The sequence below is a fragment of the Lynx rufus genome, unplaced genomic scaffold (assembly GCF_022079265.1).
Source record: "Lynx rufus isolate CCGP_SWC_20201006 ecotype Redwood Valley unplaced genomic scaffold, mLynRuf1.p SCAF_34, whole genome shotgun sequence".
Classification (NCBI taxonomy): domain Eukaryota; kingdom Metazoa; phylum Chordata; class Mammalia; order Carnivora; family Felidae; genus Lynx; species Lynx rufus.
The window spans coordinates 355,848-373,444 of NW_025814850.1; the positions used below are offsets into that span (position 1 = coordinate 355,848).

The 17,597-nt window shown below is 56.1% G+C and overlaps 2 protein-coding genes across 2 annotated transcripts; both read right to left on the minus strand.

Moving 5' to 3' along the window:
- Positions 1 to 789: 789 nt before the first annotated feature.
- Positions 790 to 5,343, minus strand: KRT13 (keratin 13). The gene is made up of 8 exons (XM_047093419.1): positions 4,861 to 5,343; positions 3,087 to 3,169; positions 2,756 to 2,912; positions 2,419 to 2,580; positions 2,205 to 2,330; positions 1,889 to 2,109; positions 1,209 to 1,234; positions 790 to 860 (listed from the first exon to the last, which is right to left on the minus strand). Exons 1-8 carry the CDS (start codon positions 5,341 to 5,343, stop codon positions 790 to 792), a joined length of 1,329 nt encoding a protein of 442 aa, XP_046949375.1.
- Positions 5,344 to 13,567: 8,224 nt separating this feature from the next.
- Positions 13,568 to 17,597, minus strand: KRT15 (keratin 15). Its single transcript, XM_047093425.1, has 8 exons — positions 17,055 to 17,597; positions 16,091 to 16,173; positions 15,794 to 15,950; positions 15,151 to 15,312; positions 14,939 to 15,064; positions 14,524 to 14,744; positions 14,190 to 14,215; positions 13,568 to 13,659 (listed from the first exon to the last, which is right to left on the minus strand). The coding sequence occupies exons 1-8, from the start codon at positions 17,595 to 17,597 to the stop codon at positions 13,568 to 13,570; spliced, it is 1,410 nt and encodes a 469-aa protein (XP_046949381.1).

The following is a 17,597-nucleotide window of genomic DNA, read 5'->3' on the forward strand; positions in this document are numbered from 1 at the left end:
CCTTGGAGTGGGTAGAGGGGAACTGCAGGTCCGGATGTCCATCATCTTAAAAGGAAGGTACTTGAAGAAAGGGGGGAGGCAGCAGGTTGGGCTTGAGGTAACTGTCCTGGGTCTCCTCCCCAAACCAGCCCCAGTGTCTCCTGCCCCCTCTGTTTCTCTGCAAGGGAACACTGGCCCTCGAAGCCCTCCCCAGAGCCCTCTGGACCTCTTTCCCGAATCTCCCCATCCCCTGACTCTATTAGTGTCCCGTTGCCACCTTCTAGCCTATAGGGTGTTGAACTGGCTCACGTGGCCTCGCGTGTCTCCAGTTTGTTGCATTTGTCTGTGTTTGCTGAGGACCGTGGCCCATGAGCCACCCATTTCCCCCGTGTCTGTGCCCTGATGGTTGGCCCAGGTGCCTCGTGTCCTGCCCAGCTGGGAGCTGCCTGGGCCAGGCCTTGTTGGGGTAAGCCACTTGGCCCAACAGTATGCGCCCACCTGTCACCCCAAATCAGGGCCTCGGCAGGTCCTGCCCTCAGAAATCAGGCCAGAGTCAAAAATACATATGCAGAAAGGCAGGAAACTTTATTGAATCGTCTTTTCTTTTTAGCAGAGAAGCTGAGAAATCAGAGTAACCAGATAAGGGAGAAGGGGAGGTGCCCAAAGAGAGAAGCGCAGAGCGCCTGCCCTCGGGAGAGCCCCGGGGGGCCGGTGTCCTGAGCGTCCTGCGGTCCCTCCCTCTCTCCTGCAGGGACCCGTCATCTCTCTCCTCTGGGTGCTGAAGACAGAGGGAGAGGAGGCCAGGTGGATTTAAGGCTTACGGGTGTCGGAAATGCGGCGACTGGGAGGGGAGGCAGTGGTGCCAGTGACGCTGGTGCTTCCTGAGAAACAGAGGGGGCAAGAGACACTCAGGCTGGAGAAGACCCACCTCAGCAGGTCAGGGCCCCCCAGGAGGGCCCCAAGCCCCCTCACTGGTCAGGCTGGGCGTTAGCTGATAGGGATTCTCATGTTATTGTCCCCCAAGGTGGGGAAGCCTCCAAAGCCTCCCAGTGGCTCCATGGGGCAGAGCCAGCTATTCTGAAAAGAAACAGACGAGCAAATGACCACGTCCACCATAACCCCCTCCCTCCGTCCACTGGGGAGTCTGGCACTGCCTCCACCCACCCACCCCCCCCCCCAGGGCAGCGAGCAGGAGCCGACTCGCCTCTCCCACCGGGTTCTTTCCTTACCTCCTGAGGAGGGTAAGCCAGCCATCCTGGGAGAGAGAAGAGGAGCGGCGTGAGCACAAATCACCCAAGGACAGCTGCTCGCTCATCTGCCCTTGGATCGAGCGACTCAGATCACTGAGAGGCCCCCAAGCTGGGCTTCCTTACCAACTGTGCCCCAGCCCAAGGGCCACCACAGGTAACTGGCAGGCCTATGGGACCTCAGGAGGACATAGTACCGGCCCCAAATCCGGGACATCTGCCAGATCTTTTGTCCTCCCTCTGGTTCCTTCGAAACCTACACCCTACTCCCGCTGAGCCCACAAGGACAGCCTGGTCCCTGCAAGTGGTCTGAAGGCAGTGAAATCGCCATTTTTATCGCTTTGTTTAGCCGACCTGAACCCAAGGCAATATTCTTCCGATATGAGCCGTTCTGTCCATGGCCCCTATTCCTGCCAGTCTAACCCAAAGGCCCAAATTGGAAAGCTTAAAGGTATTGACCCTGCAGGCCACTGAGGAAATCCCCCCGCAGTCTGATTCAAGAAAACAGGAAGCCCTGGTCCTGGATCCCCATCCAGTCAGTTTAAGCTCAGAAGGTCCCCTTCCATATGGAACATGAGGACCTGATCCTTAAAGCCTTGCCTGTTCGAATGTCCAAGGGTCCTGTGGTCACTTTCCCAAGAGAGAGGCTTGAGAGGGCCTACCTGGCGTCCTGGCCCTCCAGAAGGCTGCGGTAGGTGGCGATCTCCTGCTCCAGCCGCGTCTTGATGTCCAGCAGCATCTTGTACTCCTGGTTCTGGCACTCCATCTCGCTGCGGAGCTCGCTCAGCTGGGCCTCGATGCCGCCGATGAGCCCCTGGATCTGCTGCAGCTGCGTGGCATAGCGGCACTCCGTCTCCGCCAGCGAGCTCTCCAGCCCGGCTTTCTGGGGGGGAGGGGGTAACAGAGAAGTGAGAAGGGGAGCCAGGCCAGGCAGAGGCCTAGAGGTGCTGGCTGCTGGGCAGGAGGCAGCAGGTGTACCATGCTGAGCTGGGACTGCAGCTCAATCTCCAGGCCCTGGAGGGTGCGTCTGAGCTCTGTGATCTCTGTCTTGCTGGTCTGGATCATGGCGGTGCTAGAAGACACCTCCTTGTTCAGCTCTGCACTCTGAAATCCGAGCAGGAAGAAGGTTACGGAGGAGCCCAGTGGAAGGCCCTGGAATCCCCGGGCGCCACAGGGTGAGAGGGCCGGGTACCTTGCTGTGGAACCATTCCTCGGCGTCCCGGCGGTTCTTCTCGGCCATGGCCTCGTACTGTTCCCTCATCTCGGCCAGCACGCGGGTCAGGTCCACGCCCGGGGCCGCGTCCATCTCCACGTTGACCTGGCCGGCCAGCTGGCTGCTGAACTCCTTCATCTCCTGTAGGGATGGAAAAGGGAGGTGTGTGAAGCTCCTGACCTCCCTCTCCTCGGCTCTGAGTGCTACCAACGTGTTCTAGGAAACACCTCCAGGTCCCACCACGGAGGGCTAAGTCTGGCTGCTCCCCTTTCTCAGCGGAGGCCACTGAGCCACGGCAGCCCCTGCCGGCCCTCACCTCCTCGTGGTTCTTCTTCAGGAAGGCCAGCTCCTCGTTCAGGCTCTCGATCTGCATCTCCAGGTCGGTCTTGGTCAGGGTCAGCTCGTCCAGCACCCTGCGCAGGCCGTTGATGTCGGCCTCCACGCTCTGGCGCAGGGTCAGCTCGTTCTCATACCTAAACGATTTTTTTTTTTTAATATAAAAAGCAACACAGAAGTTAGACACTCCCCTAATTCTGTACTGGACTCTGCTACTTCTCCAAGAGCTTCACCCCTGGGATGCTCCGATCTCACTGTTCAGATGAGCATTTGTGTCAAATAAAAGACAGTTTGGAAAAGCCAAGACTCACTTGAGCCTAAAGTCGTCCGCAGCCAGCCTGGCATTGTCAATCTCCAGAACGACCCGGTTGTTGTCGATGGTGGCCGCCAGGATCTGCAAAATACAGGAGGTAATCACCGGAGGGTCCACGAGTTTGGGGAGGAGGAAGAGACAGCGTGGGCAGGACTGTCGTCATCATCTGACTGTCTCTGTACTGTCCCCGCGAGCCAGAATAAGGCACTTCTCTCCTCTTCTTGTACAGGGAGGGGTGGGGCAAGTCCTTCCACTTGCCCAGTCACTCTGGCTTTCTACGCCTGGTCATGGTGGGGAAGATAGGGATGCACATTTCAGGGAATGACCCTGCCGAGAACATCTTTGGTTCATCATGTCTCAATGGCCCCAGACTAGCAAGCCCGCCATTGTGAGAGCAGGTGACCTTAAGGTCAGGAGGGGGTCAGCCTGGTTCCAGACAGCTCACAGTAACTTCGTTGGAGCCGGCCTCCGGGCTGAGCAGAGGAGAGATCTAACAAATACTGCCAACCGTTTGAATTTCTTGTCTAAACTTCCATATTCTGAAGCAGGCCGCTAGAGGAGAGGGTGGGGGTGGGTTAAATGGGGGACAGGCATTAAGGAGGGCACTTTTCCAGGTGAGCACTGGGTGTCATATGTAAGAGATGAATCACTGGGTTCTACTCCTGAAGCCAAGACTACACTGTATGTTAACTAACTTGGATTTAAATTAAAAAAGCAAATTCCACCGCACATAGCTGGGACATAGCCCAGGCAGGTGGATTTCTGTTCTAGCAAGCTGGGTCCCAGCGTGATGGACAGTCCTCGATGAAGGAATCTCAGTTTAATGCTGGCTGAGCCTCTTCTCCATCTTTCCCACCTGGCCGTAGCTAATTGAGTGTAACAGTTTATTTTTTTTTTTTTTAATTTTTTTTTTTTTCAACGTTTTATTTATTTTTGGGACAGAGAGAGACAGAGCATGAACGGGGGGAGGGGCAGAGAGAGAGGGAGACACAGAATCGGAAGCAGGCCCCAGGCTCTGAGCCATCAGCCCAGAGCCCGACGCGGGGCTCGAACTCACGGACCGCGAGATCGTGACCTGGCTGAAGTCGGACGCTTAACCGACTGCGCCACCCAGGCGCCCCGAGTGTAACAGTTTAAATGGGGCCCTTACAACATCAACCAGTATTCCAAGACCAGTGAATGAACACGTATCCCTCTCTCTGAGGATTGGAGTCATTCTTAGCGGCTTTTAAAACTGTCATGGTTGGGGCGCCTGGGGGGCTCAGTCTGTTGAGCGTCTGGCTTCGGCTCAGGTCATGAGCTCATGGTTTGTGAGTTCGAGCCCCGCCTCAGGCTCTGTGCTGACAGCTCAGAGCCTGGAGCCTGTTTCGGATTCTGTGTCTCCCTCTCTCTCTGCTCCTCCCCCGCTCTCTCTCTCCCTCGAAAATAAATAAACATAAAAAAAAATTTTTTTTAAAACTGTCATGGTTTCCAAACAACTCAGTGGGTTAGAATTATAGGGATCCAGTCACTAATAACAAAGCAGTAAATGTTGACAGTAAAAAGTGGTAAAAATGTTGACATGAGTGGTAATAACAGTAAAAATGGATAGTAGGAGAAAACGCGTTTGGGGAGCAGTGGCCTAAGGAAGGTTATCAGGAATAGAGACACTTGCTGGTAAAAGACTAGAATTTTCCCCTGCAGGGGGGGTGAGGGTTCTACCATACTGCATTTCCTGGCCTTTGCGGCTCTGGCCTGCACAGAAGAACCCTTGCCAACATCCAAGGACTCACCTTGTCCCGCAGGTCCTCGATGGTCTTGTAGTAGTGGCTGTAGTCCCGCTCCGGGCTGCTGGGGCTCTGCTTCTGGTACCAGTCCCGGATCTTCTGCTCCAGGTCGCCGTTGGCCTCCTCCAGGGCGCGCACCTTGTCCAGGTAGGAGGCCAGCCGGTCGTTGAGGTTCTGCATGGTGAGCTTCTCGTTGCCGGAGAGGAGGCCTCCATCGCCGCCACCGAAGTCACCAAAGCCAGCGCCAAAACCCCCACCAAAGCCACCTCCAAGGCCACCTCCAAAGCCCCCTCCGAAGCCTCCGCCAAAACCACTACCAGCCCCTGCACCGAAGCCGCAGCTCATGCCGCCCCCGTAGCCCCCAGCTGATCCCCCAGAGACAAAGCGTGATGAGCAGGTAGAGATACTGCGGCCTCCTCCCAGCTGGCAAGAGCCACCCCCGAATCCACCTCCATAGCTGGCGGAGGAGCTCTGTATGCGGCAGCTCATGGTGAGAGCAAGATGGGGAGCAGGTGAGGACAGCAGCTGGGCTTGGCCTGGGCCGAAGACGGTGGCTCTTCCCTGGAGTGGGGGCCTTTTATACCGCCTTCTACGAGGTTGGACAATTGCCCCATCTTCTCTCCTCCCTTCCCCACCCTCTGACTGGTGCCAACTGTACTGTTTCCCACAAGCCAGTTACCTCTGCTCTCCAAGGTGGGTTGTGCCTTTGGGGGTGGCTTTAAGCCTTAACAAAAGGGATGATTCAGAGGGAACGGTGTTCTGCCCGAGACTACCCTTTTGACAGCTGAATTCAACTTCACCTCTGTACTGTGGGAGCTCCCTCCACGGGCTCTCAGCTCCACCCAGTACTAGAATGGGGACAGAGCTGCAAGGTGGCCCTGTGCTTCACGAGGTCACAGCAGCCCTCAACTCCCTTCTTTCTGTCTCCAAAACTTCAGACTGGAATGTTCTGCCCCCTGTTTAGCATTTCATCGACTCCAGTGCTCCCAGAGACTCTGATGACAAACTGCTCGGTCTTGTAGAATCGACTACCTTGAAAGTGTTTAAACTGGGGGGAGAAAAATAGTTCCCAAGACCATCAAAACCCAGGGAGACTGAGGTACAGAATGAGGACGGAAGCAACCCTGAACATCATAACAGCTAACACACTCAGACCCCTCACCATGGGTGGGCACGGGACTAAGTACACTCACTTGTCATTCGGTCTTTGCAACAGCCCAATGACATGGGTCCTACTCGTAACCCCATTTTACACATGGGGAAACCGAGGCTTAAGGGTAGTCAGGCCTGGGACCCAAGTCTGGTTCAGTCTGACACTAAAACTCCCTTTTTAGGTATATTATTCATACGGTAAATTGTACAAATCATTTGTGTCCAACTTAATGCATTTTTTAAATGTGTATTTATTTTTGGGAGAGAGCACAAGTCAGGGAGAGGCAGAGAGAAAGGGGGACAGAGAATGCAGAGAATGCAAAGCTGGCCCAATATAGGGCTCGAACTCACGAGCTGTGAGATCACGACCTGAGCCGAAGTCAGATGCTCAACTGACTGAGCCACCCAGGTGCCCCCAGCTTAATGCATTTTTACCTATGTATGAAGTTTACCCATCACCTAGAACATTTCTGGACTCCATAAAGCTCCCCATACCTTTCCCCAGTCAGCTACCCGTGCCCTATATCCCTAGGAAGACCACAATTCCCTCTACTGTCACCCTAGATGAATCCGCAGATCTCAGCCAGGGACTCTTTTGCTCCCTAGAGAACATTTGACAATGTCTGGAGACGTTGGTTGTCACAACAGGGGCTTGCTGCTGCTGTCTAGAGGACAGAGACCAGGGATGCTGCTAAATATCCTACCATGCACGGGACAGCCCACAATAAAGAATTCTCCAGCCCAGAAGGTCGATAGTGTCGAGGTTGAGGAGCCCTGGATCAGCCTGACCCATGTGTTCAATCATGCCATCATCCCAGCTGCCTTAGAGGCACAGTCAAGTCCAGAAAGGGAGTCTTATAATGCCTGACAGGGCTCTCTCTAGCCCCCCGGTCACATGACACCTGTCTCAGCTTGTGAGCATTTGACCAAGAGGCCCCAGAGGAGGATGTAACCCAGGGCCTGGGGCCAGGGTCTCCGCCGAGGAGCCTAGGACGCAGCTAAAATTCAGAGACTGCTTAGTAACCCTGCCTGAGGAACCCTCAGGCTGGAATAGAAGGGCTTAGCAGTGGTCTCTCGGAGCCCAAGGTAGGAGAAGTTTCTAGGGCTAAAATGGAGGACTGTGGGCTCAGGCTCCAACTCCCACTCACCAAGGAGGCCAGGATTGTCATGAATGGCCTCTCAGGGGGAGCCTGCTGGCCCACAGCAGCCAGGAGGTCTGGACTAGACCAAGGGCTCGGGTGGGGTGACACAGGTTTGTGGTTCTCCCCAAAACCCCTTCGCTGATTCAGCAACCCGGACCAGGAAAGAGGACTGTGAGTCAGCGCTTTCCTGCCCTTTGTTTTCTGTGAGTAGGGAAGCTGGGCCTGTGTTTCACCCAGCGAGTGTCAGCACCAGGGAGAGAGCCAGGGCAGGCTTGGGGTCTCCCAGGGGAGACAAAGGCTGGGGCGGGGAGAGTTCAGGCTGACCTCTGACCCTGTCCAGCCCTCCTGCCCCAAACTGATAGCTCAGCGCTCTTGCCCTCTCTCTCTCTGTCTCTCTCTCTCTCTCTCTCTCTCTGAAAAGCTGTGATTCAGCCCAAAGTAGGACCTCTCAGGGCTGTCTCTCTCTTCTCTCTCTCGGGGAGAGGATCAAAACTGACAAAAAGGTGATTAATGGAACCTGCCAGGCCTGGAGTGACGATCCTCCCCCCGGGGCTGACAGCAGATTCAGGCCAACGCCTCTTAGAGGAACAATACCACAGATCCTCCAAAGTCCCAGTAGTACAAACATAGGGTGGCCATGACGTGCCTCCCCTCGCAGGGTCAGGGCACAGCCCCTCCCCACCACTCCCCTCCTGAGCAGGTACTTATGGTGCCTGACGCAGGAATGCCTTCCTCTGACCCATGGTGAACCCCAGGGCCCTCCTGGGAGAAGATGGGCAGAGACCCATCCTGGGGCCCCAGTTTCGCTTCTACTGGCCCTGCTCCAAATGAGGAAGGACAGAGTGTGGGAGCTGAGGCACTGCTCACACATCTTGAGCTTCCCTCTTTGCTTTCTGACAAAATCACACCAAATTCAGTAAGGGCGGGGGGCGGGGGGAACGCTGCATTTACAAGCACCCCCTGCAATCAAGGCTTTGCTTCACACATTGTCACTGAGTCCGCACAACAACGGGGGAGGGTTTTTACTGGCCCCATTTTACGGATGAGGCAAGTGAGGTGAAGGGAGGCCAAGCTACTTGCTCGAGGTCGCTATGAAGTCAAGATTTAAACCTCGTCTCTGGCTCTCTCTCTCTACCCCAAATGATGGTGCCTCTGAGCCTTGCTGTGAACTCAGTGTGTGATCTCTGAGTGTTCCATTCCATACTTACCAAAGATAATAAAATAACACTAGCTAACATTTCGTAAACACTCTCCGTGCATAACTCGCAAACAACTCTACTGTTTTTTTCACACCCTTTTTCTCAGATGAGGAAACTGAGGTCCAGAAAGCTTAAATTCATTGTGAACCTCTGTCTCCAGGGTCTGCACCCTTCACTACTGCCTGCTCAATCCCTTTCAGGCCAGTGTCAACGCCACCCCACCCAAGCACGGGCGTCCTCTGTCGCTCTCTGCATTCCCGGGCTCCCTGTCACCGCAGGCCCAGCTGGTGGATGGTCCTGTTTTCCCACAGTGGCTGGACCTGTGCAGCTGATGGCCTGATGGGTCGGCCTGTCTACTGTCTGTCCTAGCGTGAGCTCTGAAGCTTGGGGGCTTGCGAGGATAGTCAGTGCAGAATGTCAAAGCCGGAATTGTCATAGGAACTTTCCCGCCCAATGCCCTCATTTCTCACGTGTGAGGAAACCAAGACCCAGAATGCCAAGGCCCAAGGCGGTGGGAAGCAAGGAGAAATGCCTGGGTTTCCAGCTCCAGCACCAACTCACTGTAGGCTTTGCATTGAATTGTGTTGCCTTCAGCAACGGCTTTCTGAGTCTCTGGTTCTCAAAGATCTGTCCAGAGGTGCCAGATGGTTCGCCTGCACAGCTGAGGCTTAAATCCTGTCCCCCAGCTCCTAATCCAGCCTTCCTCGCTTGGTTCTTGGATCAGGCTCCTCCCTCCTTCCCTTTTTCCCTGGACCGCAAGGGGCCTGGACCCCAGGATGCCCGACCCACCTCTCACAGTGGAGGAGCCTTTCATGAAAAGCAGACCTTCCCCAGACGGTGGTCATCCGCCTTGCCCTCAGAGACATCTGCTTCACATAGCAGGATTCAGGAGCCTTCTCCGGCCCAGCCTCAATGCACCAGGTCCTTACATGGCTATGGTACCAGGCTCTCTAGAATCCCTCTTCTACCGCCGTGCTTCCCAGGAACCCAGTGAGGTCGGCAAAGCCTTTGAATTAGATGGAACGGAGTTTCAACCTACATCTGCCATCAACTGGCTGTGTGACCTTGGGAAAGTTACTCAACCTGTCAGTGCTTTGGTGGCCACAACTGGAAAACAGGCATTTGATGAGTGAGCGTTTGAGAAGCACCTGACCTAGGGAAGCACTTGGCAGGCAGAGCCCCTCCTTCTTACAAATGAGGAAATTCCAGCTCATCTGTGCATCGTGACCTGTCCTGGGCCTCCATTCTGTGCCAGCTTGCTCTGCCTCCCTCTCTGGTCCCTGCAGCCAGCACGGTGCCCACAACAATCAGACGAGTGACAGCTGGTGGTGTTCCTACTTTATTTCCCCGACTCGGTTTTACATTCCCTGAGGAGAAGTTCTTTTTTTTTCACATTTTATTTTATTTTATTGGAGTTTATTTTTATTTATTTTGAGGGAGAGAGAGAGAGAGCAAGCAGGGGAGGGACAGAGAGAGAGGGAGAGAATCCCAGCAGGCTCCATGCTGTCAGCACAGAGCCCAATGTGGGGCTCGAACTCAGGAACGATGAGATCATGACCTGAGCTGAAGTCAAGAGTTGGACGCTTAACTGCCTGAGCCACCCAGGCACCCTGAGAAGGTCTTTATAAACCTCCAAGGCATTCCCTCCTGGCAGAGAGAAGCTCTCAAACACCCGAGAAGTGGTGTTTTGTTTGTTTGTTTGTTTGTTTGTTTGTTTTGTCTGCTGGCTTTACTTTTTTTTTAATGTTTATTTTTGAGAGATAAAGACAGAGTGTGAGCGGGGCAGGGGCAGAAAGAGAGCAAGAGAGACAGAGTCAGAAACAGGCTCCAGGCTCCGAGCTGTCAGCACAGAGCCTGACATGGGGCTTGAACTCACGACCATGAGATCATGACCTGAGCCGAAGTCGGATGCTTAACCGACTGAGCCAGCCAGACACCCCTGTCTGCTGGCTTTAGATGAGAATGAATGGCAACCAGGAGTATTATCCGATGGGGTCATCCCTGCTACAGATCTCATGGGAGAAGCTGCCAGCTGTCCGTGGAGGGACAGGTGACCACCAGGGACATACTCGCCCAAGATTCTGGTGAATGTCCGAAGCCATGTCTAAAACGGGAAAAAGCAAAGGAGGAGCAAAGTCATGCATTCCTTCAACAAATATTTATGAGGACTCAGCAGTGCAAGGAGGAGACAGCCCCAGTGCCATCGATGTCACAGTCCAGGATCCCCTCCGAGGTCCCAGGACACAGATCAAGGCATAGAGAACCTTGAAATCGTCTGGTCCAGCCAGACTCCTCAATTTAAAGATGAGGATGCTGAGACCCACAGAGGGACAGGGACCAACCAAAGTCCTCAGGGAGATGGGCAGTGCCCCATGCCTACCCTGGGAAGCCCAGCCTGTGCAGAAGACACACCCAAGGCCCTAATCCCTCATCCCATAGCTACCCTCTCCCTAGGGTAGAAGGGAGGCCTGCTGTCTGCCTCCCACACTGGCTGGAAACCAAGCCCGACCTCAGCCCAGGGGCAGGCAGAAGGCGGGCCATCTCTGCCCAGAGACTACTTAAAGGGCTCGGCAGGGCACCAGTTTTCCCTGGGTGTGAGCATCTCACTCCAGGGTCAGGCAGGAAACAGGACTTGGCAGATCCAAGGCCCTCTCTGTCAGCTCCCTCCAACCCCAGGATCCCAGGAGAGTGGAAGGGGCCCTCCAAGGAAACGGAACCAGCCTTCTCTCCCCACCAGCCCAGGGTCTGGCCCCAAGAGAAGGCCTGCTGGATAAGGGTGGAGACCCACCTTTTGCCTCTCTGCACCTTTGCAGGGGGTTGTTATTTTGGCAAAATGTGGGCTGAGAAAACCCTTGCGGGTTGCTCTGAAGGCCTGAGACTTCTTGACAGAGGCCCGGAGGCTGGTGAAGCAGGAGCAGGGGCCTGGATTCAGCAAGGGGCCTGGTTGTTGTCAGGACGTCAGGGAACATGACACCTGATGTTTTGGGCTTCGGTGTGAACTTAAGCCACAGCACAGGAGACCAAAGCTAGATGTGAGAGTAATCTTTCTGACGGTAACGGCTGTATGACATCTGAACTGGCTTCCCACAGACGTTAAGAAAGGGGTTTCATAAATAAAAGAAAAAGAAGGAAGAGACAGGGAAACAAACCACAGGAGACTCTTAAAGATAGAGAACAGCGGGTTGGTGGAGGGAGGTGGGCGGCGATGGGTTGGATGGGGGATGGGTATTAAAGGGCCCTTGTGATGGGCACTGGGTGTTGTACCTAGGTGATGCATCACTGAATTCTGCTCCTGAAAGCAGTGTTGCACTGTGTTAACTAACTAAAAGTTAAATAAAAATTTGAAAAGAAAAAATAAATAATTAGTTAATTAAATCAAATGTTAGGTCTAAAAACCGTCGGAAAAAAACAAAAACAAAAAAACAAAAAAAAAAAGACAGGGCTTCTCTTAAGAAAGGTGTTGCCAGTTTCCATCACCCTCATGACGTCCAGAGAAGAGCAAGGGTCTGAAATCAGAGGGCTCATTCCCAGGCTCAGCCTCCCATTTCCCAGTTTGTGACTTAATTCAAGCTACTTAACTTCCCTGAGCCTCAGTTTCCCCCTCTGAAAACTGAGGATGTAGGGCCCACCCCACCTTCACGAAGCCTCCAGGAGAGTCATTGAGATGCCATCCTCTGAATGCCCTGCCCAGAGCCCTGCAGAATATAGAGGCTTCGTAAATTCTGTTTCCTTCCTCCAGCCCCAGAGAAGTCTGGCCTCCAAGTGTGTACTCAGGAGACACGTTCTAGATTAAATCTCCTCCTGAAGAAACAGACGCCACCCTCTCTCCAACCAGGGTTGCTGGGCAGAGTTTCACCCAGCAAGACTCAGGGCGGCCCGCTCAGAGGGCATAATTCTCCCCCAGATGATCTGATGCTCAGAACAGAGGCACCTCCAACTAAGAAACCGGCTCTCCCTCTCCCCATAGTCCTCACCAGAGCCCAGCCCAGCCACAGCACCCAGAACGCTCTGCTTCCTCATTCCTTGCCCTCTGTCTGGGGCTATGAATCCCAGAGGAACCAGCCTCAGACCAGAGGCAACAAATTCGGTGTGTGTGGTTGTCACTGCTGCTCTAATGAGCCCAAAGACAGAGATGCTGGGGTCGGGGGAGCAGGAGTGAGGTTTGGACTGAGGAGGGCAATAGGGGTTGATGTTGCTTTGGATTTAAGCTTAGAGAAATCAGAGAGGGCTTCCCGGAGTTGGTGTCTTTCCCTCTGAGCACGGTAATTGCCTTATGGGAAGGAGATGGCAGCTTCAGGGGTAAGGGGGTAAATAAGGTCCCTCTTTGCAGGAGGCAGCGATGGTACCTGGCTCAGCCACTCTGGAGGTCAGGTGTGCCTGACTGGAAAAGAGGGGAGGTGCTAGGGACACATGTAGGAGGACCAGAAATAAGGAGGAAGGTTCTGGCAGTGAGCCGTGCAGGACCAGGGCCTGGCATCCCAGAACAAGCGCTGAACTTAAAAGTCATACAGATGTAGGGTCCAGTCCCAGCCCTGTTGCTCACCATCCATCCATGAGGCCCCTGAGGGAGTCACTCACCTCCCTGGCTTCCTCATCTCTAAGGTGGGAATCGTAAATCCTGATGGCCCACAGTTGCCTTAAACAGGACATGTGGGTGGGGTCACGTAGCACAGTGCCAACCACACGGTGGTAACCAGTACGACCTATACAGTCAGTTGCTCGCTAAATAATTGTTCGATGTGACAAGTCCTCTGCCGGGTGCACCCAACTGCTCTGAGGGCAACCCCCGTCTCCTGCTTCCATGATCACTAGATGGAATGAGCCAGAACATCAAGTCACCGGAACAGTCTGAATTGGTCCTGGGTGCAGGGAAGAGGCCAAAGTAGGAGATGTCATCATGTGGGTCCTAGGCCCACAGAGGCCCCCAACAAGAAAAACTGGACATACTACCAAGAGATATTTGCAAAAGGAAAAGCAATTCTTTATTGCATGGGCAGACGTGGTACGATCCAGCTCGTTACACAATACAGCTACTTCTTGCCTGTCCCTGTTCTAGAGCAGGTGGGGAGAGGGAGGGGGAGGATGCCGAGCACCCAACAGGGAGAGCCGGACCCTCTGAAAGCAGGGACTGGGGTTTGCTCTTCTGGCCCCTCTGGGCGGTCCTCCATCCAGCCTGGGGAGGGTGGGGGTGGCCAGGGAGGTCTCTCCTGCGCCAGGCACTCAGACCTCTCTCTTGTGAGAAGAAACCACCTTCCCGTCCACTGTCTCCTCGACATTGATGCGAACTTTGCCGCCACCACCTCCCAGGGAGGCTGTAGAAAGAAGGAGCAAGCTTGAGAGTGGGGGGGGGGGGACCCTCGCTGTTCGCCCTCCCAAGGCAGCCAGGACCTTGGCTGAGCTCGGGGAGAACCAGACAGCACCCCTGAGAATGGCCGCTGGCCAATCCCTCGAGAGTGGCCAGGAGGTCTGGCGGTGAACCACTCATCACGGAGGCAGGCAGCGGCAGTTCGCGCCCCACAGTGAGCAAGAAAGTCAGGGTGAACAAGTAGTAACTGGGGGCTTCTTCCCATAAGTGCAGGAAGGTGGGGCCTGGAGGAAGCTATGCCCTGGACAAAGCCTGCTCAACCCGGAAGGTTCTCAATAAATCTTCAGCCCTGACTCTACTGGGGCTGATGGAGGGTCCCCCGGGGAAGAGGTATCACCTGAAATGGGTGTGTTCCTGCCCCACTGGCATGTTTGGCCTCCTCCTGCTCCCACCCCATGCCAAGGGGAACGGTGGCTTCAACAGCCGCCTTGCCCGCCCCCCCCCCCACCCCATGCGGGAAGAGTTAAGCCTTCTTACCTTCTCTGGTGCCAAAGCCGGCCATCCTGAAAGAGAGGGGAAGCAGATGTAAGGGGAGGGCATGAGCCCAGGTCTCCCTAAGGGAGCCCCGGTGTCTGGCTAAGCAATCCTCTCCAGCGGCCCCCACCCCCACCACCTGCACATCTGACTTCTCTAGAGGTTGGCACGTCCTGAGAACCTGTTCAGACCTGCCACCCCCAAGCAGACAGATTCTGATCTACACTCACACCCCCTCCGTTTCCTTTTCCCTGTCCCACTGCTGTCCCCCGAAGACTCTCCACCCTAACCCCAACCGGCCCCTCCCTCAGGCTTCCCCCTGCACCCTGGCCCCTGCCTGGTGTCCTGGCCTTCCAGCAGGCTGCGGTAGGTGGCGATCTCCTGCTCCAGCCGCGTCTTGATGTCCAGCAGCGTCCTGTACTCCTGGTCCTGGCACTCCATCTCGCTGCGGAGCTCGCTCAGCTGGGCCTCCAGGCCGCCGATGAGCCCCTGGATCTGCTGCAGCTGCGTGGCATAGCGGCACTCCGTCTCCGCCAGCGAGCTCTCCAGCCCGGCTTTCTGGAGGGGGGTGGTCAACGGACCCCACATCAGGCCAGGAAGGAAGATGCCGCGGGCATGCAGACGGGTGTTGAACGGAGTGCAGAGAACCCCCTGGGAGGAGGCTTGGGAACCCCGAGACTTAATGAGCCACGGACGGTGGCAAAGGCCCGGCTGCGCTGGGCTGTGGCCGGGTGGGGGGTCGGAGGCCCTACCATGCTGAGCTGGGACTGCAGCTCGATCTCCAGGCCCTGCAAAGTGCGTCTCAGGTCCGTGATCTCTGTCTTGCTGGTCTGGATCATCTCTGTGTTGGAGGCCACCTCTTTGTTCAGCTCCTCCGTCTGTAGGCCACGCACAAGACCAGTGAGGCCCACAGGAGCCCTGGGAGACGTGGGGAGCTGAGGCGGGGCCGTGAGCTCGGGCCCACCTTGCTGAAGAACCAGGCCTCGGCGTCCCGGCGGTTCTTCTCGGCCATGGCCTCGTACTGTTCCCTCATCTCGGCCAGCACGCGGGTCAGGTCCACGCCCGGGGCCGCGTCCATCTCCACGTTGACCTGGCCGGCCAGCTGGCTGCTGAACTCCTTCATCTCCTGCGGAGTGGGTGGGGCCCGTTTAGGGACGGAGGGCAGAAGAGGGGGCAGAGCGGGCTCCCACATGCCAATCCCGGCTTCGTGCCTGACTCACGACATGCCCTTCACCCTCCTGCATACCCACCCCCCAGCCTCTGTTTCCCAGTGAGCGTGAAGAGGTTTGAGCACATGGGCCTCTTGGCTCTGAGGGTCTCTCTTCCTTGCTAGGTCCTACGGGAGGACTCAAGACAGCAGGGCCCTTGTCTGAGCTCATGAAACAAATCAGGACAGCGGGTCCCACTGACCACCTGGCCTGGCTATGGATCCAAGAAGGAAAGGGATCTGGGTTCCCAAAGGACAGTACCCCTTGCTCTCCGTGGCGACACACCTTGTTTTTGGTGGAGGGGAGCATATCTGAACCACCAAGCCCTTCGGTCAACGATGAGGAGGTGCCCATGGTCCCACTCTGCCCCCGCCACCAGCAGCCCCTGCTGGCCCCCACCTCCTCGTGGTTCTTCTTCAGGAAGGCCAGCTCCTCGTTCAGGCTCTCGATCTGCATCTCCAGGTCGGTCTTGGTCAGGGTCAGCTCGTCCAGCACCCTGCGCAGGCCGTTGGTATCGGCCTCCACGCTCTGGCGCAGGGCCAGCTCGTTCTCATACCTGGGAAGACAGAGGGAGCCCAGAGTAAGGAAGTGGGCTGTGGGCTGTTGGAGTAGGGGTGCAGGCTGTTGGAGCTGGAAGAGGGAGAGAAGGCCAAGAAAGGGGGTGAATCTGGAGGGGAGAGAGAGGCAGGAGCGTACTTGAGTCTGAAGTCATCTGCCGCCAGCCTGGCATTGTCGATCTCCAGGATGACCCGGGAGTTGTCGATCTTGGCCCCCAGGATCTGCAGGAGGCAGGGAGTTGGTATCTGGAGCACCGTTTTCTCTTCCCTACTCCTCTCCCCACCCTGCACCCCAGGTCAGACGCCTTACTGACAGTCTCCCCTCTGACACGAGCAACAGAGGCCTGTAGGCTCCCCGGGGCAGAGTTCAGCCTCACCTCAAGTGCCCATACTTGGTGTGAGCCCACACCACCCTTCCTGCCTCCAGGTCATGACAAACCAAGGAGCCAGGAGTGCCTGGACTCCCCTGTGGGAAGTGCCTGGCCAGGAGTTGGGTGCGGTGGGGTTCAGCAGCCTTCTCGGGAATATTCTGCCAGCCTCCCCTGGTCACTGGCCTCCTGCACACTTGGCACAGCCATGGACCCACAGAACATTCCACAGCCAGTAGGACCCTGGAGGGCAGGGCAGGAAGGCACGCTACAGCTGAGGAAACCAGTCCAGGTAAGTAGAGAGGGTGAGTAAGTAACTGGCAGAGCACATAATGAGTTCCAGGTCTCCTAAGTCCCAATAGAGCTTTTTCGCACCAAAGACCTCCTCAAAGGGTGAGGGAGGTGGTCCTGGCATTCAAGGCTCCTGAAGCTACCCTTAACTGTTCCTGCAAAAGAAGCAAAAGGGGGCTTTATGCAGACCCCTGCTTGGTGTGTGTAACTGCCCCCACCTCGGACCCTCCCCCGACCAGAGTTCCTGAGCAGATTCTCACTGCCAAGTTGAGCGGATGTATGCTGGCCTCCGCACCTGGAAAGCATTCCCTGCTCTCCAAGTTATACACCGACAGTCGTTGCCTGGGCAGGAAAAGGATTTCCTTGAGGCAGCAAGAAAGATGATGGAGATGTATGCAGGGCGCCAGCCACCTGCTCCCCTCTCGCTGATGCTGGAGGACTCACCTTGTCCCGCAGGTCCTCGATGATCTTGTAGAAGTGGCTGTAGTCCCGCTCCGGGCTGCTGGGGCTCTGCTTCTGGTACCAGTCCCGGATCTTCACCTCCAGGTCGGCGTTGGCCTCCTCCAGGGCGCGCACCTTGTCCAGGTAGGAGGCCAGCCGGTCGTTGAGGTTCTGCATGGTGAGCTTCTCGTTGCCGGAGAGGAGGCCGCCGTCGCCGCCACCAAAGTCACCAAAGCCAGCGCCAAAACCCCCACCAAAGCCACCTCCAAGTCCACCTCCTAAGCCTCCTCCGAGGCCACCTCCGAAGCCTCCGCCCAAACCACTACCAGCCCCTGCACCGAAGCCGCAGCTCATGCCGCCGCCGCCATAGCCCCCTCCGGACCCCGAGGAGACAAACCTAGCAGAAGAAGCCGAGATACTGCGGCCTCCACCGCCCCCGTAGAGACTCCCCCCACCAAAACCGCCTCCCCCAGCCCAGAGGGAACCCCCTCTGGTAGAGGCACCCCCAAAGGTGGAGGAAGAAGTCTGCAGAAATGTGGTGCTCAT

Coding starts and splice junctions, on each gene's coding strand:
- KRT13 (XM_047093419.1), bottom strand. CDS start 5,343: ATGAGCTGCCGCATACAGAGCTCCTCCGCCAGCTATGGAGGTGGATTC. Junction 2,331..2,418: donor AGGAATGGTTCCACAGCAAG/GTACCCGGCCCT, acceptor CTCGGATTTCAG/AGTGCAGAGCTGAACAAGGA. Junction 861..1,208: donor TGGCTTACCCTCCTCAGGAG/GTAAGGAAAGAA, acceptor TCTGTTTCTCAG/GAAGCACCAGCGTCACTGGC.
- KRT15 (XM_047093425.1), bottom strand. CDS start 17,597: ATGAGCACCACATTTCTGCAGACTTCTTCCTCCACCTTTGGGGGTGCC. Junction 15,951..16,090: donor GCAGATGACTTCAGACTCAA/GTACGCTCCTGC, acceptor CTGTCTTCCCAG/GTATGAGAACGAGCTGGCCC. Junction 14,216..14,523: donor CTGGAAGGCCAGGACACCAG/GCAGGGGCCAGG, acceptor CCTCTCTTTCAG/GATGGCCGGCTTTGGCACCA.